The sequence below is a fragment of the Centrocercus urophasianus genome, unplaced genomic scaffold (genome assembly GCF_019232065.1).
Source record: "Centrocercus urophasianus isolate 14NV4802_14NV808 unplaced genomic scaffold, USGS_Curo_1.0 seq_10, whole genome shotgun sequence".
Classification (NCBI taxonomy): Eukaryota; Metazoa; Chordata; class Aves; order Galliformes; family Phasianidae; genus Centrocercus; species Centrocercus urophasianus.
This window is the reverse complement of record NW_024884142.1, coordinates 38,167,809-38,194,848: the sequence shown is the minus strand read 5'-3', so window position 1 is coordinate 38,194,848 and position 27,040 is coordinate 38,167,809. Positions and strand designations below refer to the sequence as shown.

Genomic DNA, 27,040 nt, shown 5'->3' with positions numbered 1-27,040 from the left:
ACTTACAATTAATTAAACTACCTATGGCCTTTCCTAAGAAGGGAGCATATTTTCCCTTCTCCCCAGTGGTTTCTGAAGGTATAGTAAGGAATGAAGAAAAAGGGAAGTGTTCTGAGATTTAAAAAGAAAAAAAGAAAAAAGGAAAGTAATGCAGGAGGTAGTGCTCATTTCTGAAGTGCAGAGGACTGAAAGAGGCTGTGGCACTTGGGACAGTTAGAGATGGGAAAGAGAAGTTGTCGCTGCGGTCAGGAAAGAAGCAATATCTAGCACTCAGCAGGGGTAGGAAGGGGGGAAGTGACTTAATTGGGTCAGATAGTAAGAAGAATGAATAGATGAAGTAGTGGTGTTTGGTGTGGTTTTTATTTTATCTGCCGGGGGGGAGGACTGGGAAAGGGGAAAGAAAGGAAAAATGTAAAGAAACAAAGTCTTGATAAATGCAATAATTAACTGCAACTTTGAGCCAAACTTGTAACTGTAGTTTGAATGTATTTTTTCAGTTAGATAATAGCAAGTGTTAGAAATCAAGAAGTGAGATTCTGATGTCTGATTCTCAACAAATCCTGTTTAGGCAGACCTTTTCAGGCATTGGGGGTTATGAATAGTGTATTAAAATATAATTAATGTTTGGATGAAAGCCTTCCAGAAGTTCTGTTTCAAAAGTTTATGTATCTTCTCATACAAATCACTTAATGTTTTCAATCTTGTTCAGTTTTATTTTGCAGCTGTTAAAACAATGGGGCAAAAGTTTCCAAGGAATGCCTATTGATGTGTGAGGAAATCTAGATCCTAATTGCCAAACAATTGCTGTGATGTCATGTGCAGATTTTATATGATGCTCACAAACAGCTTGTTGGGAACAACTGTAGACTCATAAAATGCCTATAAGGATTTTTCCTTCTTGTAGAGATTCCATCTATATTGCAAAAAAGCTTGTGATGTAACTCTCTGTGTATATTCCTGTTTTATGTAAATTGCTATACCATAAAATCAACTTACTTTGTGGAAAGAAAAATGTTTTTGCAGACTTAGTTTTTAGCATTTATACACAAAAACCAATCATAGTTCTGAAAGTCTCACTATATGTTACAAAAGCAACTCTTGGCTCTACATTTGCATACTAATATTTGACTTAGTTTTTTATAAGCTCTACTGGCAAAAGTAGATCTTGCCAGATTTTTTATGTATATTGTAAACATCACCTAGTATAATGTTTTCCTGTGGAAGAAAATCTCACTAATGAATATGAACGTTCTGGTAAAAAAGAAAAAAAAAAAGGGAATGCAAGCACAATAAAAGATTACAATTCTTATTGTGAAACGTCAAAGTATTTCATGATTTTTTTTTTGAATTGTGAAATTGGCAACTAGGCATTAAAACCAAATGTTGGCAAAACAAACGTCTGGTAATTGTAGCTGTGTAAGGATACTTTATTTTAAAGAACAACTGTTTTAACAAAATAAATGTAGATATTTTTATTGTTCCTAAAAGTAATAATCAGAAGTAAAGTCAATTAAATGTTCTGCTTTTGGTTTTCCAGAAACCAGCAAACATCCTGGTAATGGGTGAAGGTCCTGAAAGAGGAAGAGTCAAAATAGGTAAACGTTTTGAAAAAAATGTCATTACTCAGCTAAGATTAGTTAGTACAGCATTGTTACTTAAAAACAAATACAGTACGTTAAGTATTTTTTATGTTGTTATCATCAGCACATGTTTGCAGAGGTCTGCAGCTTTGCTACGCAAAAGCTTTTTGGCTATCAAAGTAGGAAACAACAGTGATGGTTTTTATCCCAAATTTCGTTACCTTTGCAGCTCTTAAGCCATAGTCATATGGTTCTACAGTTTTCTTTTTTCAGTAAAGCATGTGGTAAACACAAAGGAGGAGCCTCATTTCTGTTTGTTTACTGTTGTTGCATTTGAAAATGATCAATTAACCAGTTTCTATTAATATGCTTCTACTAATATGGGTGACTGCAAGAAGAATATGACATTTTGTAATTTTGAAAGCAGAAAGATTCAGACAAAGCTTGGGTGGAAGATAAATCACAGATTTGGACAAGATGTGATTTTTTTTTTTTTTTTTTTTTTTTTTTTTTTTTTTTTAATATACATCCAGATTTTGTGCTTTTCTTTCTGGCATTTCTTAATGTTGCTTACAAACTTGTTTTTAGAGATAATTTTTGATGTATATGAAATCAATGCATACATTTAAAATCCACCTCTGTAACAGTGCACACTAACAAATTTCACAAATTACTATTTACTCTCGTTTTCTGAAGGAGAAGAATGCAAAACAATCTATACTACAATCATTTTGTTGTTGCACTTTAGATAAACGTATAGCAGTCACGTGAGCTGTCATTTCAGTACTTTGCTCAATTTTGTATGTAAAAATTGAAGAGAAAGGGCACACTAGACTTAGAGGCCTACTCTTTCATCTCAAAACTCCTTTCTGACCCTATTTTTTACAGTAGTTGTTATTTCATCTACATTGCCCACTTTGGATGTGATTATCTGGCTTTATCTTCAACTCCACTAGTTAGCTGAAAGAGCAGACGGAGGGGAGTGGAGGGACTGAGCTCTGTCACCTCTGTGGTGACAGCAACAAGGCCTGAGGGGATGGCATGGGGCTGTGTCAGGGGAGGGTCAGCTCGGGGGGGGGGGGTTAGGGGAAAGGATCTTGGGGGTTAGGGAAAGGTGGTGAAATGGAACAGGCTGCCTAGGGCAGTGGGCACAGCTCCAAACTGACGGAGTTCAAGGAGTGCTGGGGCAACACTTAGACACAGGATTTGAATATTGGTCCTGTGTGGAGCCCAGAGTTAGAATCAGTGATCCTCATAGGTCTTTTCCAACTTGGGATGTTATCTGATTCTGTAAGCATTACCAGTTTCTTATCTTATGCTTCTGTCACGGATTTATTTAAATAAGAGAGTATCTGTATTATTTATAGTTTATCAGTATTACGATGGAAACACTTGCATGTTATCCTTCCTAGTCTTACAAAGGAAGTAAATGAAATGTAGCCTAAGATGAATTTGGCCCAGTATTGTTATGAGTGATTTGATTACTTAGAAACTTGGATTTGTGAATTCTAACAATTTTGAATTTTAGTCCTAATAGTTTTTTTGCAATGTTTAATTCTGGCTTGCTCCAGCAAGAGTAAGATCTTTTGTTTTGTCTTTTCTAGCTGATATGGGCTTTGCTAGATTGTTCAATTCACCTTTGAAGCCATTGGCAGACTTGGATCCAGTTGTGGTGACATTCTGGTACAGAGCTCCAGAGCTGCTACTTGGAGCCAGACATTACACAAAGGCTATTGGTAAGTTCTTCTGTTTAAATTTTCTAAAGGAGGATAGCCTTAGAGTAGATGTGACAGTCAGCTGACTAGCTAGTTCTTTCTTTTCTTTTTTTTTTTTTTTTTCCTTCCTGAGCTAGCAGTAGGTGGAGAATGATCCAATCCGGTACCCAGGCTGAAAGTCTTTGAAGACTTGGCACTTGTATATATATATATATATATATATATTTTTTTTTTTTCAGTACGACTTAATGTTACACATATAAAATGTGCTAGTTCTTTGTTGTTACTTTTTTCTAATAAAAATACTGTTTACATTGTTCTACATAGTTTTCTGATGCAGGCTTAGTCTTCTAGGATCTTTAAAAAGGAAAGAGCTACGACAGTTTAAGTGGCTTTCATCTGGGGTACTCGATGTCCAGTTGCTGCTGTGAAGTGTATGGTTTGATAAGGAGAGCCTCATACACTGTATACACTCTGCAGATTCACTCCTGAGATCTTCTGGTATTCCACGTTCAAGAAATGCTGGTAGCCAGGCCTTTGTCTTCCTTGCCACTTAGTAGGTTCCATAAGCACAATCAGCCTCAGTGCCCAACTATTTAGAGAATAAAAACACTAAAGTGCACAAGAGGTATCTTGTCTGTGTGGCTAGGTTAATGTATGGGAGATATTGCTTCCTCTGCAGTTCTTTTTCTGTTAAAAGGGATTTAATTTCCAAATGTATGTGGAGGTGGCTTTTTTTGCAGTTGCAGGCATCTTCCTGTCATAGAAATTTTTGGAAATACTATGTGGGCTTCTGATCAGAAAAAGACAATGTTTGCCATGATCAACTAGCATCTTGGTGGAATGTTCACTTGTGTAAATCTGCATTTTTAAGTAAGGTCTCACAGTCTCAAACAACTCCTCCTTATCAAACTGTATCCTTATGCACCAAGAGTACTGAAAAAGTTTAAAAATTGAATGAACTGTCATCTGACTTCTTTGATGTGGACTTTCAGATTTCTTTACTGCTCTTGTCTGCCATTTAGAATCCAATGCAAGATGATCAGAGCTGAACAAAATGCTTGTTTGTTCATCTTGCCTTCCAAAATGTGCAGGAACCATAAAAAAGGTCATGAGGGTTTCTTCGTAACTATGGTCAAGGAGCACAGTTCAGAAGGGCTTTCATCATCAAAGCTGTATGTTGCACTTTTTGGCAATGTGTAGATTCAGTCTTGCAAGCAGCTAACCTGCATTTCTATTCTTGGACCAAATTTGTCAGCCTGAAAAAGTGAGTAAAAAAAAAATGCTAGAGTTCCTTTTCCTCTTCTGAAATGAAAAATCTTAACTCTTAAGATAGCAATGTCTGCATTAGCAAGTAGTGTGGGACAATACAAGTATGTCCATACTAGTTACCTGGGACCCGCTTTAAATTCATTTTGGGGAAAGAGGAGTACTTTGAACTTTCCCTGGTGTGTCACTAATGAGCAGCAGAGAACTGCTGCTCATTAGTGACACATCTTTTGGTTTTAATTTAATCTCAAAAGAGTGAAGTTTGTATACTCTGAGAGATGTTTGGGGGATAAGGAATGTTTTCCTTAGGTTTAGTCAGAACCTGTTTTGTTTCAATTTATGCCCTAAATTTCTCATTGTCCTGTCATGTACCACAGTAGCAAGCCTACTATATAGTCTCAGTCACCTCTCCATAGGTACTGAGTGGCTACTTAGTGGTCTTTCTTCTGTCTGAAAAAGTTCCTGTCCCTCAGCTTCTCCTCCCATGTCAGCTGCTTCAGATCCTGAACATCCTAAAGGCTGTTTGCTGACTTATGTGCAGTTCTGTCTCATATTCAAACCACCAAAGTGGCTCAAGTGTGATCTACGAGCATTAAATAATGGTGGTATCTGTGGTGAATGTACTGGCTGTGTTCCTGTTGATACAGCCGAAGATCTTATCGATGCTTCGTTACTCTGTTGTTTCATGGTTATCACAGCTATGGCTGCCATTGATTATCACATCCTCAACCAGTCCTTCCTTCTTTTTTTTTATTAGAAGATTCAGGAGATGACATGTAGCATCTGGGTGAAGAAATTTACCTCAACATCTTCCAGAAAACCTTTGCAAGGTCCTTGAGATGAGTGTGTTCGCATCCTAGTTATTCTTCCTGATGCTATAGTCTGTTTAGCTCTTCCCACAACTCCTTTTGCTGAGGTCTTAAGTTATTTAGTTCTTGCCCTGAGGGTTCTGCATCCTATACTAGGGCAGAGGAGTCCCTGTGAAGTTGTAGAGGGTGATGGTACTTCAGAGAGATCTACTTTGGCCTATTTCTAAGAATTTTATTTCTTGTATTAGACCCACACCCATGAATCTCCAACAGGGATATGAATGGGTAGTGTACATGGCACGCAGTGTGAGTACTGAGGACATTCCAAATGGTTTGGCTAACAAAATAAAAAACGTGGAAATGGAAATGAGAGATGTAAGGTGAGGTTTGCAGGTTGAATGAAAGATTAGAGGAGCGTGTAACTTCAGAGGAAAGAAAGGTGTATGGATGTGATCTTCCCTTTGAGGTAAAGGGAAAAAGTTGGTATCAAAATGACAGCAGTGATGTTTGTGCATTTCATGAGTCCAGACTTGTGTTTTGCTTCTAGCCTTGCGTGCAACTATAACAAGGCTGCCTTAATGAGCTCATCATGCTACTGAGAGTTGCAGGTTAATATGTGAATGTTTTTGGCAGAGGTACAACTTTTAAAGCTCTATTAAATCTCTGTGCAATAAATACAATTATTTTTAAAATTACATAATCCTCAGGAGCCCTAATGCATCACTTTTAGTAATCACTCATAAATTATGTAAGATCCTCGTTTAACTGCTAATCGCTTGAATATATTAATTTAGAATAAGATCAATTTGATACACCAACTTATGAAGAAGTAAATTTTGGTGTAGCTTCTAATTTTACAGAGCTATTTTCATATGCATTCTGTATGATATAATTTTGTGTATTTCATAAATATTAATAAAATCAGTCTAAAAGCACCATCATATCAGCTTTGGTCTGTTCTCTTCAAGTTTTGTCCTTGAGAAATGCTTTTTTTTGAATTTGTTAGCAATGCATTCTACTCTACTGCAGCATGTTGAACATTGTAGCAACTGTGCTGGGTGTAATTCAGATGTATGCTTAAGTTTCTACTGATTTGTCTTAATGTTTTTTGTTTACTTTCTGTATTCTGTATCTCATACTTTTTTTCCTTATCGTAGCTTCATATATAATACGCATACCAGAGAGTGTGCTTCTGAAATTATTAGCAGTATATTCATAACACCCTGGACACTGTCTACTATAGTCTTATTTCTTTCTGTTCTTGGGATATGCTTTCTTGCACATAAATAACCCTTGTGCATGACCAAAGAATGAAAATGGAATTTGATTTTTGTCTCAGATGTGATTTTTTTTTTTTGTGTGTGTGTGTGTGTGTCTTGTTTTCTGAACCTGGTATTAGTTACATTTTGTAGATTTAACTTTGGGGAAGAATTGGGCTCAGCGTGGTCTGTTGAGAAAGAATTAGGTATTACATAAAACAACTCAGAAGCACATTTCATTTTTTAGAGGTAGTTTCTTACTATCACTTTTTCCCTATATTTAACGTGTCCCTTCATCCTTATGAAAGATTGTACTTCTCATTTATTTGCTGGCTGAACAAGGAGTGGTTCATTGCAAATATCATATTTTGAGGGGACGCAGGTGTCAGGAAAATACTGTTGCTGGAAACATGGAAATAGCTTTTGCTTTCTGCATGTTGAAAGGGTAGTAAAAAGCCCATGTTAGAGTCATTCATGTGGAATAATGTTTAGTTTCCTGAACTGTGAACACTTGTAATCTAAGCCCTAGTTGTTAATAAAGTTTCCTATATAATCTGCTATCACAGTTACAAGCAACTGACTTACAAGATGAGTACAGATTGGGAAAAATGGTGTTGAGGAAGCCAAAGGTTACTTTCTGTTCTGTTACCACAATGTAAATCTATGCTAAATTTATTGTAGCCTGCGGAGGCCTTGGTCTGCATTTCCAGCACCATAATTCAAAACCAGAATCTGTTTCCATGTGTTCATCTGATCTTAATATTCTAACACAGAAATAAAACATGCAAAGAAAGTCACTTTGAACAAACTTCATGTGAAACCGTGTAACTGGGAAAATATAAAATTTTTGTGATTATGCTGACATGAATAAAATTACTGAACTTTCAGAAAGTTTCCAGCACAATAGGAAAGTGCTCTTCTACTCAAAACACTAAAGAAACAAGGTTGAAGTGGCAAAGACTCCTGTACTACAGTTTTCAGTAGAAGTAGTAAGAACTTCTAATTATAGGCTTTTAGGAATGCATGTAACGTTCTCTACTCTGCTTCATTGTTGGATATCTTAGAACAGTGTATCAAGGAAATCACACAATTAAAGCTTCTTTTCTATCAAGTTATAGCTTGTGTAGCCAGGAGTGCTATCAAATAACGTTATCTTACTTCTCCTTTCCACTTGCCTTAGCTGAAGAAACAGTGTATGTGATAAACGTTATCACATGGCTTCTAAAATTTTATCTTGTTTGGATTTTGTTGGCAGAAGAGTTTTTCAGAGTGATCCTTCAACAATCCATTTAGTATGAGAAAAAAATCTGTTCTGCACCAGAAAAGGAAGGGGTTGCTTATTTAGAAAAAATAAATCTGAGAACCAAAAGTGTCTCTGTGAGTTAGTTAGCCCGATTTGGTTAATTAGCTTAATTCACTTGCCTAGCTTGCAAGTCAGTAGGAATGTTAGCAATGGCCATGTGAGAACTGCATTTTTGTGCTTGAACAAGATTTACATGTGGAAAACTTGTAGTTTAAAACTTGGGCAGTGCACTGGTCACCTCATTCTGTTTCCAGACAAAGATATGGATATGAAAGCTGGAAATGTATAAAAGGTATAACCTGTTATCCAGTGCCTTTGAAAGTAAATGTCCGAGGAAAATGTTAAGTGTGTCAAGGGGAATTAGTTTATAATAATTGCTGAGGTCCATTTGATGTATAGCAACTTAGTTCAACTTTATGCAGGAAAGAAAAAAGGGAGAAATATCTGGGGTGTATTATGTAGGATTTAGGATGGAAATATGTACATATGTGCTCCATATTGCCTGTACATCAAGTCCCTCACATTCTGAATGCTTCAGCTGTACTCACTGTGTGTGCACAGATTGTTGGCACGCTAGCTGTGCTGTGATGCCTCTGGAAATCTTGGACCAGTGCCTCAGCTTCTTCTGGATCTGAGAGAGGGCTGGTGGGGAGAGTTACGACCTATCTGAAGAATCTGATAAAGCTGAAGTTGCAAATGAAGCCAACCAGAAGGCTTCGGGGGGGGGGGGGGGGGGGGGGGGAAATGCACTGGAGGTTTCACACCTGTGGTCTGTGGACCCATGGGAGCGAGGGGAGTGCTTCGTATGTACCTGAGATGATTAAGAGTAAATCTGTAGCCAGAATGGCGGTAGCTTCTCATTGCTGCATAGTGATCTGCATTACCTTTTTTATTTCAGGAGGCTAAGGGGTTGTTGGAAAGCAACAAAAGAAATACTAAAGAAGTTGAGTAAATACTGATTTATGCACTCTGAAAAAGGAAACTCAGGATACACCAGGAAGGGAGCCTTGTTCCTGCCCTGGACTATGTTATATGACATGGGAAGTAATTGGATTCAAGTAGTATTTTATCGTGAACTTGTTTTGGCATATGGTAAACTGATCTTATTTTGATTGTCAGAGCAGTTCTTTTTCTGAGGAGCAAAACCTTTAAATACTGAAGATTAATTGTTGCTCTTTTATCTAGTTATTGCAGGTGCTAGATGACCTACTGCTGCTTTTTTATTTTGCTCTCTAAAATACTATAAATGTTTATTCTTTTAGAGTAATAACTTGCTATACTCCACAATCTTATTGTAGCAGTCATCAGAAAGTGTAAATTATTTATGATTAGATCTTTTAAATAGAACATTTTATTGTAGCATTAATTAGTATTTTATGAAACTTGGGATGTTGACAGCAACTCACAGGATATAATCCACAGGATTGTTGGACTGTTTGACACATTTGAACTGTTTCAAGATTCAGCATTCCATTTTTCTAATTGCTCTATTGCCCTCTCTTCTCAGACATATTGATGTCTGAAAGTAAGCTGGTAAAGCCTGTAGCTGTTTTCAGTTCTGGAGAGTCTGGTATATGTGTTCAGATGTATACTAGCTTAAGAGTTAGGAGAATAAGAACTGTGACTCACAATGTAGTGGGTCAGACCTGTCTCCAATGTAAATCCAGGGGAAATACTCTAATGTGGGGCAGTGAAATGTTATCTTGCAGTACAATAAGCTGGGTCTCAGAAGACTTAGATTTAAATGCGAATTCAGTCCTACATGTTGAATATAGCTTACAGCGCGTCATTTAACCCATCCCATGTGTTGCTTCATTATCTATAAAATGAGAATATTACTTAATACTGCTATCCTGAAGATAAAATCAGTTAATAGGGAGCTCCAGTAAGTGTTATGGATTTATATATATATTTTTAAAGTCGGTGACTAGATTCACTTGCCTGAGAACCTAGGATGTAATTTAGCATCTGTTATTAAGAATACACATTATGGACCTCACACCTTGAATCTGCCAATTGTTGTGATCACTTGTGGTCACCCCATACTTTTTCATGTGTTCAATATTTTCTTCTCTTGCAAAGTGTTTGAGGGGACACACCAGATACTTTTGCTTTTTTATCAGTACTTTGGCAGATTTTGTATTACATAGTAATTATTATTACTTAACAGGGATTATTTTAAAGAAGGAGAAATCAAATAACCTAAAGAACACCTAGAATGCAGAATATCTTCTATAGCAATAACTCTGTTGATAAACCACTTTGAGCAAGAGGTCCCTACAAAAATCCATCTGTACTTAGCCCCATGTACATAAAGAACCAAACAAAAAAACCCTCCTGCCTACAGTAGTGTTAGTCCTGTTTTTTTCCTTCTAATTTCTTTTTTCCTAAGAGTATCAATTTTATGTTCTGCCCAGCTGCTGATACTCACTGGTCTTTGTAACAACAAGCACGTTCTTCCCTTGTATCTCACTGACTTTGTCATTTACTGGGCAGGTGAGCTTTGGACTGATTCTCCAGCCTCCCCAAGCACCTACTCTGGGAGCTCAGTTCAAAATATGATTTTGAGTGGTAAGACAGGAGTATTCCTTGCAGTGTCTTCCGTAGTCCAGAGCGAATAATGGATGCTGATGTGGAAGTGGAAAATAAATGATGATGTGAGAAAGCAAGAGTCAGCATTTGAAGAAGTCTGGGAGATACTTTTTGCTCATTCCATACGCATCAGGGTAAACTCTGATTCTTTGAGACATACTGCAGATACATTGTTCCTTTTGTATATTAACAAGTGATTGGTTTGATGCATAAGCATCATAAGGATACTTGGTACTTCAATTTTTCTTCTTTTGCTAGACTGATTTTATTTTCTTAAATGAAACATGAGGTTACCCTTTAAAAATCCAAAAGACTGTCTGTTACAAAACCTGCTTCTGTAAATACTTCATGCTAGCCAAAAAGTGTAGTAATGAAGGCTTTTAAAATGCTGTGTTTACTACAGGATCTAAAAACCTCACGTAAGTTGGGTGTAGTACTTGTTTGAAACCCAAGTATCTGCCATCACAACAAGGTGCAGTTGAATATTTCAGCTAATTCATCAGTTTGATCTTGAGGCACAATTATTTCCGTGATATCAACTGAAACTTTCAACACTGCAGTACTGATTCAGTAGAATGACTTATTATTGGGACAGTTGGGATTGCTTCACAAGTAGACTTCTTGGCAATGGCTATGACTGACAGCAGAATTACATTTCACAGCCATTTATTTTGTTGCTTATCCAATATAGTTGCATAAAATTATGTAGGAGTTATTCTCACTGCCTGATTAGAAATAGCTTTGAGCTTGGACTCCTTAGTAACAGAAGTGTTCAGATACTGTGAAGTGATCTGTTGAGTAGGAAAAAAAAGTCTCTCTGCACATCTAAGAGGCAAGATTTCTTTGTGCATATTCTCTGTTTACTGAAGTAAGGTGTAGGCATTAAAAACTTAAATAACTCCCAGAAAAGATTGACTTGTGAATTGGAAGAGGCCATGCAGGTACCCTTCATGCACATCCTTTGTACTAACTCAGACTCCTAGACAGGCAGGCCTTCTGTTCATCTTATGTTAGTTCTAGGAGTTGACCTGCCAAACCTAGTAAAAATAGTTGTAATGGTTACTGACACAAGCCAAGTGAGAGTACACAGCAGAATATAGACTCATTGTCCTTCTGTTTGTAGCATAGAGTTAACATCCAAAGAACTCCAGTGTGTACAAAACAGCTGGCTTCTTAAGATATTCTGCTACAGAATTCTACATTTAGTTAGGCATGAGAAAAAAAGTGTATTTCTTTTGCAATGAATGCATATTGATGCCTTCTCATTTATTACAGTTCAGAATAGCACAGGAAATAGCAACGATTTTCTGATGTGCTGAGCTATTTGTGGTGTATAGATTGTACAGTACTAAAATGGGAAAAAAAAAAAAGGAGGAGGGAGGGGAAATTAATGGCAAAGCATCATAATAAGGAATCAGGAGTTTCTGCCCGCCCAGTCCTACAGTTAGGTGATACTGTTGATCATTACTTGCATGTGATAAAGTGAATACTCAAAGGTGTGGATGTTCCCTGGAAAACTTTGTAAGTACTGTTTTACCAAACAGCTGTGAAATTTGCCAGTTCTCAATTCCTTCCTCACTGTAGGAAGAAACGGTAACAATTTCTGTATTAGTTATGCCTAGCACTTGGCAGCTTAAAAGGCTCTTGTGATCTCTGTGATGGAAGCTTTCATGCTTCCATTACTTGCTGTATTTGTTTGATATTTGGAAGGGGACGTAGCCCTTGAGCTACAGAGCCTTGTGTGCTTTTGATGAGTTGTCACTAAAAGAACATTTTTCTTCTGCTTTTGTTTCCCTGAAAAGCTTTGGCATCCTGCCTAAGTAACGCTCGGGCCCTGCAAGGTGTGAGCACTGCAGTTGCTGGAACAAAAGCAGCAGCACATGCATTAGTGCATCTTGGAGGTACCAGAGCTGTCATAACAGTAACAGCCCTCTGCCTTCTCTGATGCATCCAAAGGCTTAGCATTAGGAAAAAAGCTCTTCTGTAAGTATCACACTTCCTCACCAGAACTCAGCACTAGTCCCAGTGACCTAATTCTCTGTCTTGAAGTGACATTACCTATGGCTGGAACTCACCATGTTTTCTGGAAGAGGAGGAGATAGAAGATGGGCCAGCTTCCCTGCAGCTGTTGTTCTGTTCTTTCTTTCAAGAATGCTAGCCTACTCTACTGCTGGCTGATGTAGTTAATCTGTAGTTTGTACAGTAGCAGGCTTGGAATCCCAACTGAAGAGGCGTGTGTGTGTATGTGTGATTTGATGGTAAAAACTGATGGGATCTGGGAAGACAAGTGCTGAAAATTCTTACAGGTTTGGTTTTTGTCCTGTTTTTTGCTTTTTTTTTTTTTTCTTCTAAAGGCAAGTATTAGGAACTTAAAAATAGTTGCTAGTTGGTGAAAGTTCAATTATTGTGCTTTATGGTACAGTTGCTGATAAGGTTGTGTTGAGAATGCCTTTTTTATTCTGCGTATGGGCTACGTAAGGAAAATAGGAAGTTGTATACAGAACTGTGAATGTAGAATTTACAAATTTTTGAAATGCGAAAGTCTGCAAATTAAATATTTAAATTCTTCTAGGTAGAATTTTTGCTTACATTTGTATTTTCACTGCAGGAGAGGACTTACTAGATACTGCCACTCCCCATATTAAGTCTATTGTACCTATGTTGTCAAATGCACCACAGTAATTTAAGTGTGGTGTTGCATGTTAATGTCTAAATGCACAAATTAATGTGTCTAATGCACAGCAGAAGCCTGAGATATGATTCCAGGATCTTTGTTTCGTGCAGATACACTGGAGAATAGAAATTTAAATGGGAGAATAAATATTTCGTCAACTTAAAACAAGTCTTTGTAGAGAGACCGAAGAAATCATGGCCCACCAAAGTCCTGCAGAAAATTGCGGTCAATTTCACTGAACTCAGAATTTCATTCAAGTTGCTTTAAAATTTGTGATGTGTTGTCACTGAAATTCATTAAATTCTTAGGACAGATGTGAGAAAAGGGCATCCTTCAGACATCAGTGAGGTACCCTTTCTGTCTGCAGAGCATTCATCTCAGTGATTTTACAGCATAAACTTTGTTCTTCAGGCAAGTTCTGTTGTGATGCTGATTGTTAAAGGCTAGTAAACATTGCTGAATTTATCATCAATTTCTGGCCCACTACATTGACACCATTTTTGCTTCCCTTTGAAAAAGCACGTTGCACATAAAACTTTATGCTGTTGTCTTTTTAGTTGCCCATGTTATGCACAACACTGTTGAGGCTACAATCTCAAATACTGTGTTTAGTTTGGGATCCCTCACTACAAGAATGTTGAGTTGCTGGAATACATTCAAAGAAAAGCAGTGAATCTGATGAAGGGTCTAGAAAACAAGACAGATGATGGGTAATTGATGGAATTAAGATTATATAATCTGGGGAAGGGAGGCTGAGGGGAAATCTCATCATTCTCTACAGCTAACTGAAAGGAAGTTGCAGCAAGGGAAGCGTTGTTATCTTTTCTCAAGTGACAAGAGGCAGCTTCCCCTGGTACATCTTAAGTTGTATCAAAGGAAGTTTAAATTGGGTATCAGGAAGAATTTCTCTATAGAAGATTGGTTAGGCATTGGAATGGGCTGCCCACAGAAGCAGTGGAGTCCCCATTCCTGGAGGTACCTAGGAGACATGTGGATGTGTCAATAAGGGACATGGTTTAGTGATGTGACTTAGTAGGCTGGGTTGAAATCCATTTTTCATGCTATTGAAGGTCTTTTCCAACCTAGATGATTCTATGACTAGACAAATCAGTATTTACTTGAGAAAAGAATAGATATGTTGGCCAGCACAGCCTTCTCTGAGGTTTCTGATCTCTTGGGATATTTGTTTTCCTTGTCTTGCTTTGAAATTTGATGAATCTTTGCATGGTAGCTCTTACATGTGACCTGGGTTGCTTTATTTGGGCTGTGATAATGTGATAAACTAGATAAGGATTAGTCTGCTTGTTGCATTAGCCCTTGATGAGAAGCTCTATTCTGGCATCTATGTGGTACTCCCTTCCCTTACCAGCACTCAGGCATGTTCTATGGTCTAGACTTTGTGTTCAAATAAAAAGTCCAAGCTGATTGAGGTAGCGTTGCTATTTAATGAAACTGCACTGATAATGAATTGCAGCAACTGGTTACAGCTGAACAAATGTTTTTCTAATTCTTTATTTTCTTCAATGGAGTTTTATTAAAGAATGGCTAAGTTATTTATGCATTTCTTTTCATGGATACAGTTAATAAATATAAAGTCTTTGTTTTGTCTTGGTCTTTGTCCTGTCTTCAAATGAAACATTTTAGTTAACATGCATGGAAAAAGATATTTCATTATGAGTATCAGGACTATTGCTCAATATACTGTCTTATTGTCTTAATTTTCTTAAAGAATGTTTCCAAAATACCAAAGTAAATACAGAAATTAGATAATTCTGCCATAGAAAGGAAGGAATATGTGAGTACTTGTCCTTAATCAGCCCTGTATTGGCATCCTTTTGTACTTGCTCCTTGGTCACTGCACTCAAGTAGAATGGGTCATGCAGGATTTTCTCAGATTTACTGGCTGACCTATAAAGCTAATAGTGTTAAAGGTGTTAAAACTGGGATGTAGACAGGCATAAAAATATTCTCATAATCTGTGTGTATGTATGGCAGGTCTGCATACCAGCCACAGCAGACCATCTTTTTTGAATATTTTTTCCTTTTATAAAATCACTCTGTAGGCCCTGGAACGGGCTGCCCAGGGAGGTTGTGGATGCCCCGTCCTTGGATGTGTTTAAGGCCAGGTTGGACGGGGTCCTGGGCAACCTGATCTGAATGTGTGTGTTTGGTGGCCCTGCTAGGCAGGGGGGTTGGAACTACATGATCCTTGAGGTCCCTTCCAACCCGGGTGATTCTGTGATTCTGTGAGATACACTTTTATAATGGAAGAATTCTTCACTGGTGAAAAGTCCTGAACAGGACGTAAGGAAGCTGTTCAGTGAGGAATTTAGGGAGTATGATATGAAGGCCTTAACTTCCAGAACCGGTGAGCAAAACTGGCTTGCAGTTGAGCTTGATGTAAAGCTGGGGAAAGTGAGGAGTCTGGTACCCTAGGCAAGCAAATAAAAAGATGAGGGGATCAAGTTAACGTTTGAATTAATGAAAACTAACCAGTCCAGTCTGTGGACCTTCAGAACTTTAATTCCTTCAAGAACATTTCCTGTGTGTATTTTCAGTGCAGCCCACCTCATAATGCCTTTCCTGCTGGGCTCTTTCACTGAGGAAGAAGCCTTCCACCACAGATCGTTTCTGAATCCTAATGGTAATAGAGAGAACTGTAGAAAACAAAACCCTCTGATTGTATCACTTTGGTAAATTGATTAAGATCCTTTTGAGACATCAGATTGGAAAATATGTCATATCCAACACAACTTTGTAAGACCTCTGTGACCTGTGTTTTCAGTGGTTCTGGGGAAAAAAATAAAGTTAAAATGAATATAGTGCGTAGTGCAGCTTTGGTTCAGGTGCAATGAAACAACTTACCTCTTGAATGAAGTTGGAATGAGAGAAGAAAGTTTTGCTTTTTGAATACTAAAAATTGTATATACAATTTCATTGTAAGTAAAGCAGTGTAAGAAGTTCTTGTGCTAAAGATTTATTTGCTCTAGACTGAGAATACATTGTGGCTGAAAATGCTTATGTGTTTTAAGCTTTGTCCCAGAAAAGGCCAATTTCTGAAGGGGGGAGTACTTCTTATTTGGATTAGATTATTTGATTCTATTAGGATGCTATAATCGTTAGTCTTATTAAGGAGCACAGACTGAAAACATTTGAAATGGCACCAGATGGGAAGATTTCTAATTGTTGACACATTTTTCTGTAGTCAGATCTGAAGTTCTTGTTTGGTTGACTAAGATGAACAATGTGGTAGGTTAATACCTAGTAAGAGATGTTCATATTGATGTTCTTAAACTTGGTGAAATTTAACAAGATATTCCTGATAGGAAAAAAAAAAATCCATATATTGGAAATAATTACTGTAGATTACAAAAGCTACTTAAAAAAAAGAAAAAAAAAAAATAGAGGGGGTTGAAACTAGACAAATTTGGCAGAAGATCATTAACTCTGAAAACGATTTCAATATGTGCCAAGGATGTGTTCAAGATCAGGTTACAAAGGAGCTGGATTCACAAAGGGAAGACCCTGACCCACTGGAGCTTCAAGGCTGTAAGGCCTTTTCCAGCTGTTTAATCTTCACTTACGGAAATTAAACCTTCAAGTTTTCTATACTAAATTCTTTATGTTAATTCTTTGAAGCTGCAGGGTACATAGCAAGAAACATGGAAGTTGAATTCCAGCACTGTAACTTACTAGATGACTTGTCAGAGTTAAAATATTCTCCTGCTTGGCTGGTCTAGTAACTCTTGTTCGATACTAAGTAAAATCACAACTTGGGAGCTATCAGGGTTTATTCTAATGTAACTTTCAATTGTTATAATGGCTTGGTTGTTGGAATTCTTTGAATTTTTGATTAAGATGTGCTCTGTATGTTAATCACAGAATTGGGAGTGAGAATTCATTGTCACAGGGATTCTTCTTTCACACAGTTCATCCTATGTGGGAAGGGACAAAGTTCTGACCTTTGCCAAGTTAGGAGCATTAGGGAGATTTCCTGGTTAACTTACTTTCATCAAGAACACTAGTGATTTTTTTTTTTTTTTTCTTCAAATGGAAAAGATCAATCTGGACATAGCAGTGATGAGTAGAATAATGAGTGGTGGCACAGCCTCTCTCTCAGTATGTGATGAACAGAGAGTCCTACAGAAAGCCAGGGTACCTAAGGGGGTTACAACCCCTTTGGCCTCCAAATGAACCATCTCCAAAAGGGCTTACTCTCTAGTATGAAAATGAGTGAGGAGATACTACGTGCAACTTTTCAAATAGTAGTTAATTTACATACTGGAGTATATAACTTATGCCTACTATCCAAGTAAGAATTATTATTTAAGTCTTTGACAACCTCCATTAATATCCTTCTCTCTAAATTGGAAAGACATGGATTTGATGGGTGGAACGTTTGCTGGAAGAAGAATTGTTTGTAGAATTGTACCCATGAACCTGTTGGAGTGCATCCAGAAGAGAGCTACAAGAATGATCCAGGGGGTGGAATACCACCCTGTATGAGGACAGGCTGAGAGAACTGGGGCTGTTCAGCCTGGAGAAGAGAAGGCTCTGGGGAGGCCTGATAGCAGCCTTTCATTAACCAAAGTGGGACTGTAAAGAGGGAACAGACTCTTTAGTGCAGTATATTGTGATAGAACAAGGGGAAATGGTTTCAAACTAAAAGAGGGGAGATCTAGACTGGATGTAAGGAAGAAGCTTTTACAATTAGGGTACTGAGGCGCTGGAACAGGCTGCCCAGAGATGTGGTGGAAGCCCCATTCTTGGGCACACTCAAGGTCAGACTGAATGGGGCTCTGAGCACTCTGATGTAGCTGTAGGCATCCCAGTTTGTCGCAGGGGAGTTGGACTAAATGGTCTATAAGGGTCTCTTCCAACTAAGTGGATTCCATGATTAATTTGCTGCATTACCTGCTTGAACAGATGAAAACTCAAGAGCTATAGATCTTGTTTTCATGCAAGCAAGGCTTTAAACAAATCAAAGAAAGATAAGAGCCCAAGAAATTGATGTAACACAGAATGAGTTATATCCTGCTGAAATTGTAAAGCCCAATAATGAGATGTTATCAGACTTTACAGTAAAGAAAGTGGAGAAGCTTATAAACTGGGACACCTCTAAAAGCCCAGTCTCGGTGCTTGTAACATTATGGAAGTGGAACAGACATGCTTTGGCACAGAGAGTGTAACAGCTCTTTTATTCATCCCTTATGATTCTATTAAGAGATCAGTGCTTTTTTCTTCTGTAAGGAAACTGTATGTCTCTTAGGTGACAAAGTTCAAACACCACTAACAGGAGGTGGGATTTTTGGGTCTCATAATAGTTGCATGCAGGTAACAAAGCCAAGAGGCTTTGGTGTTCTTTTCATTTTGAATCTACTAAATCAGTCTTCGCTTAAGCTACCTGCTAGGTTTTTGAACTAAGCATAAACTTTTCTATATTTATGCTCTTTAATTTAATAAAATCCAAAAGTTTTCCCAGGACCATCTAGTTTAACCTCAGTTATCAGGTAAAACTCTTGTAATTGGCAATCTGCATTCATTATTCCAGCAATCTCAACATATTTTTTTGCTGTTATACCCCAGTTACATTGTATTTGTCAATGCAAAAAATCCTTTTTTTTTCCCCTGCTAATAACTTTTTTCTCACTGACAAATTCACACATTCATTTTAAGATGCATAATAAAGCATTCATTTTGTGCAAAACACTTAATATGTTGGTGGTGATCGTTAGAACTATGGTGATTCTTCTACTAAGTTAAAATTAGGCTTTTTTCTCTGTTTAAACTAGCCTGCACTCTTTTTTTCTAAGCATCTGAATCATTACCCTTATTACTATATATTTGTATATCCATTGCCTAGTTGGAATTATTCTGAAAGGTGATACAACTGTTAGGTCAATATATATCTCAGTGAGGTGTTAGCATTGTGGTTTTGATGATCAGTTTCATGCCCTTTTAAGCTATGTTCTCACCAAATATCGTGTAGGTTTCATCCATAGCTGTGAATGCATTAAGTGCTGGACTGCTGCTGTACAGCTTGAAAGAGAGTTTGAAAGCTTGCTGTGTGGAGGAAATAAAACACTAAAAACGTTTCCCCAGGTTTTATTCTTTTTTATGATTACATCAATGCATTATTTTAAAAAATATTGTATGTATTATACAGTGAGACATTTTACCTTACTGCTATCACACAGATTATTGAGAAATTGTACTGAAATGAAAATCAGAGCAATGAAGTACAGTAAGTTTACATGAATGTTCTTTCTTAGATATTTGGGCAATTGGCTGCATATTTGCTGAGCTATTGACTTCAGAGCCTATATTTCACTGTCGTCAGGAGGACATCAAAACAAGTAATCCTTTCCATCACGATCAGCTGGATCGCATTTTCAGTGTAATGGGATTCCCTGCAGGTAACTGATTTTCATTAAAGGTTGGAGTTGTTTGCACGGATGCGAGGAATCCATCAGTCTGATGGATTTGGAAATGCTGACTATTATGGAACAGTAGTGCTGGCCATTATAGAATGTCAAACAACTGTAGTTGTTTCTTAGTGTGTATTACTTAATATTCACTTCCAGAATTGTAAATGCTTCTCCTTTTTTTGCCCTCACCAAAGATAAAGACTGGGAAGACATAAGAAAGATGCCAGAATATCCAACTCTTCAAAAAGATTTCAGGAGAACAACGTGAGTAATGATAACGCGACACTGCAGTGAATGAAGCAGATTGGCAGAAACTGGATCCTATTGTTCTGAAACTTTTTTGTAGGGAGGGGAATTTGGGGTGTTTGGGTCCCACAATTGTAACAGCTGTCCTGTTTTAAATTAATTGTTCTGCTTGAGTAATATTCTCTTTCTCAAGTGCTTAATAGCATTAGATGAGTGACCATTTCTCTGGAAGGGATCGCTGTAAGTGTCATTTAATCTATGGCAAACACAAATGAAGTTGCTTTAACTTAGCTGTTTAAGATAACTTAATTCATTTTGTGTGAGAAGGAATAGATAAGCACCTCCTTAGTCCTTCTGACCAGCAGAAATCTGGAGACAATGCAGCAGTAGTCAGAAAGCAATGCAGTCGATAGGTTGTGATGTAAAGCTTGTCTGGAATCTGAAAATTTCCTACTTCTAGTGTTACCAGTTGCTTTGGCTAAATCAAATTAGTGGTGGTGATAGATCAAAGGGTATCAAGGGTAACACAGTCTCTGCTATAATGCAGAGGACAAAGACTAGGGAGTTCAGGATTTTCTTTCTTTTGAGGGAGACAGAATGGTTAACTGCTCAGTTACAGCTGGAAACAATAACCTACTCAATAACAAAGTGCTGTGCACTTTCTGTGTCAGAGTTGCTTTGGAAAGCTAGAGTGTAAACTTCAGGTTGAGTTTCTCTGTCATAAGCCAATGTCAACAGCTTATCCATACACTAGAAAAAGTTGCATGTTCTATGGAAATAATCTGTATGCTGTTGATACTACTTCTGTTAGTGAAAAGCATACTTAGAGCGTCAACTGCTTGATAACTATGATGTGTGTTCTGATAGCAGTTCTTTCTACGGTTTACTTATTAAAGGCTGATGTTTTGTGATTAGTGGTACAGTTCCATATTCTTAATGCTCTGTTATTTCAGAAATGCCTTTGAACAATGTTTTTCAGGTATGCCAATAGTAGCCTCATAAAATACATGGAGAAACACAAAGTCAAGCCTGACAGCAAAGTCTTTCTTTTGGTAAGTACGAACTGAAAATCACTATGATGGTGGGAGTGAAATGTGTTTCTAATATTAATATCTGCGTCTGTTCTTCTAACTCATTCTTCTGAACATTGACAAAACAAAGCCATTTATCACTAACTTGCCATTTTTTAGATATGTTTTCTTTGTATACATTCATGTTGAGATTATGCTTAAACTGCCCATACTCAAGAGCTGAAGCTTTTATCTAATTTTGATCTGCAAGGAACTTGTAAACCCAGCCTTATGCTTTTCTCTACTATACAAATAGGATACTGAGTAGTACATATCCCTTGGTTCCACATAGTTTCAAAGCTGAAGAGTTCTCAAGCTAAAAACTTATGTGAGGTAAAGGGAGGAGGAATGGAAAGTATAAGTATCTTTTTCTGTGTGTGTGTGAAGGAAAACTTTCACAGAAGAAATCTGAGATTCCATGAAAATCAAAATTTCTTAAACTCAGCTTACTGGACACAGATTGGAATAATCTTGAGGAAAATTCTAATTGGAAAGACCACAGTTGTAACAATTAGCACCTGAATTTCTCTGCTTTCTGACTAGAGGTAAAAACCACCAGAAAGCCTACTTTTATGGAAGGGCAAAGAAGGAAACACTAATTAATCATGTGAACACCAGGTTGAGGGTGGGTGGGCCACTTTTCCAGAGGAAAATATTAATCAAATCTCTGAAGAGTACAGAACTAGCCATAAGGTGGCAAAAGTGTATATTAAAAAAATGAACTTTTCATCACGGAGAATTAGGCAGGGTTATTGCAAGATGACCAAAAAAATAGTTGGTAACCTATGTATTCCTCTATATAGCACTGAGGGTGAGAACTGACATTTTCTGAAATCTAAGGGCTGTTTTCTAAACATCATGTAGAAGACTTACTTCTCTTAGCCAAGGTAGTTCTCCCTATTAATAATCAGGGCTGAGCAGGTGTGATTTAGTTATTGACCACATAGGTGGAAGTTGTTCTTAAATAGGTGAGCCTGCCAGAGCTGTGAATAAGATTGCACAGGTCACGGCAAGTGATTTTTACCAAAAAACAGATATCGTGCCATGCTGCTGACTGACATTGAATGTTGATGTCTATGTGAAAGTTAGAATGTTTTCTCCCTTGGAAAGTGCATCTTTTGTTGCTGCCCTGGAAAAAGTTACAAGCATTATATTTATAGCTATCCTGTCAGGCCAGCCAGAGTTTAGTTGCTGAGAAGAATGAGACCCAATCTCACAGGCTTTCTATGTTGTGTTAGCAGTTGCTATCCTGTAAGCAAAATGAGTCCAAACTTATATTTTTCACTTTCATATAAACAGTGGAAGCTACAGAAAATCAGACAAAGAAAACTGGCTCACAAGTAGCATCATTGTTAGACAGGGATCTCACTTAGAGTGATGCTGTGCGTGGCACCACCTGGAATGAGGAAACTCATTATATCATCTGGATTGGAGGGGAATTATTAAGAGAGTGAGCAGATCACTTTAAACATTCTGGATATCTTTAGATTTTTTGTTGTGGTACAATAGCCTTTTATTTGGAGGACAGAGTACAGTGTTTGGAAGTAGTTTTGTGATGAGGGTGATATATGGTGCAATTTTATTTTTGTTGCTAACTTGAATTAGGAGGGCATTATGTGAGATCAGGATATGTACTATATAATTCGAGCTCAATAAAGAAGGAAGGGTGTGCTCCTCCTCTTTCTCAATACCAATTAGTGTGAAACGAGAACCTGTGTGAGTGGCAGAATGAGTGGAATTTTGCTAGTGAGAGAGGTGAAGATTTATTGTTTCTGACTCTAAGTGAAATGTAGTCCTGATAATATCCAGTCTCACCTGACACATTTTTCCTGTTGTGTCATGCTATAGAACAGTATGAAAGTTATATACATCACAAAAAAAAAAACCAACTGTTATTTAGACATTATAAACATGTAATAGCTGAATTTAACGTTGCTTTAAGACAGTGTATCAGCCTTACCAATTAATACAATTAATACTTAGCAATTAATACTTAGGGGCAAGCTGCCCTTCAGCATTTCTTATGTGAGAGATGTTTGCTGCCATAGTGTTCTGTAGCTCTTGGGAACATTGCTCTAGTTCTTGGGAAATTATAGTTTAGGCTTGTCTGGGCAAGCCACGGATAATTCAACAGTTATATAAGTTGCAAGTTTGGAAAGTGATAGTTTGATAAACTTTTTGCTCATTTTACTGTTTACAGCTTCAGAAACTTCTTACTATGGACCCTACAAAGAGAATTACCTCAGAGCAGGCTTTGCAGGACCCTTACTTTCAAGAGGATCCTCTGCCTACATCAGAGTATGTATTCTCACTTCTCTGCTCTTCAAGGAGGTTGTCTTTCTTCTAACTGCTAATCCCTGATAAGAGATGACAGCTCTAAAATTCACAGATGTCTGCATGTGTCACAAGAAGTGGTCGCTCTGGCATGCTCAGTAGAAACTGTTAACATAGACCTAAAGATTCTGTATCTACCGATGCCAGGACTGGCTGTGAGCATTAACCCCCTATTACACAAGTGTTGTAATTCTGAATGTGCTATCAAAGCCAGTATTATTGCAGTATTTAGAGAATTAATTGGCTCCCTGTTCTGTTCTGCCTTACGCAGCCTTATGGAGCTCTGCTTTCCATTACCTGGTTTCATTGTGCTTCCCCCTAGGCCTAGGGCAGTTCTCTGTTCTGCACTCTGTTCCCATGCCCTTTTGTGCAGGGTCATAACAATATGAGGAGAGAAAAGAAGTCAATGACTACCACAGATCCCGCATATGAAACTGCTAGTGACAGAACTTCACCCGCCAGTTTCTCTTCCCAGTTTTCAGAAGCATTATGATCTGTAAAATCTGAATGCAGGGAGACTTCTACCTTTGTTTTTGCTGCTTCCTCAGCTAGCAGGCAACAAACAGAGAAAGAAGGGAACAGTCACATGAGTGCAAATGTAGTCTAGCTGAGCTAATGTTTGTTTTTTCTTCCTCTTATTTTTTCTGTTTGGATAAATCAGAATTCTACTAGATAAAACACTGTTAAGAAACTTTACATAATAATGTAATAAAACCATGTTGATTTTGTTTTACTTTAAATGCCTTCAGCAGTTAGCACAGAAATCTAAGAAATTGGTAGTGGTCAGCATCTACCAATAATTTTCTGTGTAGTGTTTACCTGAGGCTATCCTATGTGGAACCATAGCTCCTCACGATTGACAGTAAGACACTGTGATGAATTATCTGCCATAAACGTGAAGGGATGTTCTAAATCCTATTAGCCACATGAATTCAGAAGCTGTCTTTTTTCTCTAAACAAGATCAGAGAAGCTAATTGAGCAATAACTGTGTAGTCAGGATTGCAGATATATTTCAGACCACTGTAAGTCAAGTAGGGACTCGCAAAGCATTATTTATCTTTGGATCAGACCCTTTATTCAATGAGCATGTGTGCTCCAGCCAGGTGTTGTGTAACATCTGGCTGCTACAGCACTGTATTTTGCCATCTGAAGCAACAAGTGGTCGTTCTCGCATTCAAGCTTGTTCAGCCATACCATGATTTCTAAGTGAGGGCCTTATGCCAACAGCAAGGAGATTTGCCATCATGATCAGCATCTTGCTGCTGGTATCTTCTGCTGTCTTGAGCATTCTCAGTGCTGCTCACTCATGGCCATGAAATTACAGAAATTGTTTTGTGTTATATTCATATCTTTAATATAGCATTAAATAAAAGTATGTCATATGTACATATTTGTTGTGTTTCTGCTGTGTTCCAGTGTGTTTGCTGGCTGTCAGATTCCATATCCCAAACGAGAATTCCTCAATGAAGATGAACCTGAAGAGAAAGGGGATAAGGTATAACTTTTTTTTCCTTTTTTCCTTTTTTTTCCTTTTCCTTTCTAAGTATGAAATAAGGAAGAGTTATGTGTCTTCCACATTTAAACTGGTAAAATAAAAGATTAAAAGTATCAGATCACTTTGGGGTGTCTTGGGTGGGATCACCACCAGTTTCCCCTGACCTGTGGGCTTTGAGCTAGTTCAGTTCTGTCGACATCAGCCTGCTTTCAGTCACTGTCATTGCAGGAGAGCCTTGCCTACCTCATTCTGCATTGCAGAAATAAAATGTGTTGTGATCACAAGAAAATAATAGAATTTTCGTTGTATAAGTGGCATGCATCCAGCCATTTGAAAGTAGGTGGCTGTCAGGGTCTCGAGTAAATAATGGCAACCTTCTGGCATTGCATCAGAACATTTAATCCATCTGCACACAGTTTCCTGATCATGTTTCAAGGGCCCTCAGACAAAAGAGTAATAAAGATCATGAGCTATTCTGTAGTGACAATCTACTTGGAATACCCTCTTTCCCATAGCTCCTTAGATACAAGTAGGAACGTATTTGCGTGTGGTAAATTTTGGTGTGTTGGCAGCATATCTAACTTTATGTGTGTGGTTCAGCTGTGCTACGTGACAAAAGTGATTGCCCCATCTTGGTGCGGGGGCAGGACAGTACCACTATAGCATATGAACCAGCTTGTTATTTTTGCTGTAAGTGCTCACTGAGGTGCCAGTTGTAACATAAAGGTAGCAAAACGTGGAGAAAACAGACATAATGTGATTGTCTGAGGGCTGCATGAGAAGTACCATTACAGTTTTTGAGAAATCTTTTGATTACATGTACCTTTTGTTTTAGCATTTTCCTTGTAATGGGAGAAACTAGCTGAGTCTGTGTGCCTACAAAAATACATTGCAGACAGAAGATTTTGTTTTCAGAACAGATATTGTAGATACTTCTGTACTGAGAACAAGTGGTAATGTCCTGATTTTTTTTTTTTGTCCAGATAGTTCTTCAAAGAGAGGAAACAGACCTAAGCAAAAATACAATGAAAGTCATGATTCTGATTTGATTGTATTGTAGTTACTGGCATTATTCTCACAACTTCACAAATAAGAACTTGTACAACTGTAAGTTGTAAGAACAACTCACAACTTCAAAAATAAGAACAAGGCTTATGAAATGATTCTGGCTTTTGTGAAGTCAATGTATTTAAAAGTAAATATCATTTTCATGGGAATACTGGGAAGAAAAAAAACAATGGAATGTTTATACTCAAAACAGCCATTGTGTAAGTGATCTTTGAGAGTGCTGGGGACAGTCACGTATTTACATAATACAGTCCAAATGAAACTTCTTTCAGACCACGTAGCTAATTTAAGTTACGTGTTACTCATTGAATCTGTTCTCAGAGTGCAGAAAATGTGAAAGTAAAGAACATTCTACAGACTGAGTCTGTACCATGCTTTGTCTATGATGATGATGCAAGTGAAAAGTGTTTTTGTTTATTTTTTTATAGTGTATGATTTGATTTGTTTTTAAAACCATAAATATTTGTGTACCTTGGAGACCTACAGTTCTCTGTTTATTTATTTGGAACTTGCATCTTACTTGAGTAACCTTTAACACAAGCTTCCTTTTTTCAGAGTTGTTAATTGTTAGTCAGCAAAGCTAAAACAAGTGCTTGTGAAACAAAATGAAAACATTCTGGTAGGCAAGTTCTCTTTGGTTTCTTTCTAGGCAGGACCAGAATTTAATTTTGGTAATTTGTGTCTCAATAATGAAACGTGGTCATATGTTAATCACTTTAGAGAAGTTTTTTGTTTAGGAACCACTGTGAACTAGACTGATCTGCAGGTATTTCTGCTGGTGTGAGCTGTTCCCATGTGCTAAGGTGGTGCAGTTAGACTCCAGGCAGAATCTGTCAGAGTAGACTTCAGTCTCTACCAGGACACTAGAAGTAGTAGATGTGTGGAAGAGCAACCTCAGAATAGTCAACAAAATTTTGTGTGAGTGTCCGAAGTGCCAGGCATTAAACCAATTGCAAATGGTGGTCCTTAATTGTAAGAGTTCCTGCCTTATCTCTTCATAATTTACACAATCGCAGTTTTTCAGCTCTCACTGTAGCAACCACCTCACTCACATCCCAACATCCATATGAAAATACAAATCTTAGAATCTAGCACAGATATTGCCTTAGTCATTGGCATTTGTTGGTATGTGAAGCTCAAATGGCTATTATAAGATAAGTTGCTTCTTAACACATTCCGTGACAAGCCTGTTTCAAA

The 27,040-nt window shown here is 37.6% G+C and overlaps 1 protein-coding gene across 2 annotated transcripts in view; it reads left to right on the top strand.

Annotated features, from left to right (window-relative positions):
• Positions 1-27,040, top strand: part of CDK19 (cyclin dependent kinase 19) — a 112,656-nt gene that overhangs the window by 78,655 nt on the left and 6,961 nt on the right. For both annotated transcript variants that reach the window (XM_042814240.1, XM_042814235.1), the window contains 7 exons: positions 1,538-1,595; positions 3,185-3,316; positions 19,474-19,617; positions 19,824-19,893; positions 20,855-20,927; positions 23,146-23,243; positions 24,697-24,775. In XM_042814240.1, coding sequence (XP_042670174.1) covers positions 1,538-1,595; positions 3,185-3,316; positions 19,474-19,617; positions 19,824-19,893; positions 20,855-20,927; positions 23,146-23,243; positions 24,697-24,775 — 654 coding nt within the window. The remainder of the gene's footprint in view (positions 1-1,537; positions 1,596-3,184; positions 3,317-19,473; positions 19,618-19,823; positions 19,894-20,854; positions 20,928-23,145; positions 23,244-24,696; positions 24,776-27,040) is intronic.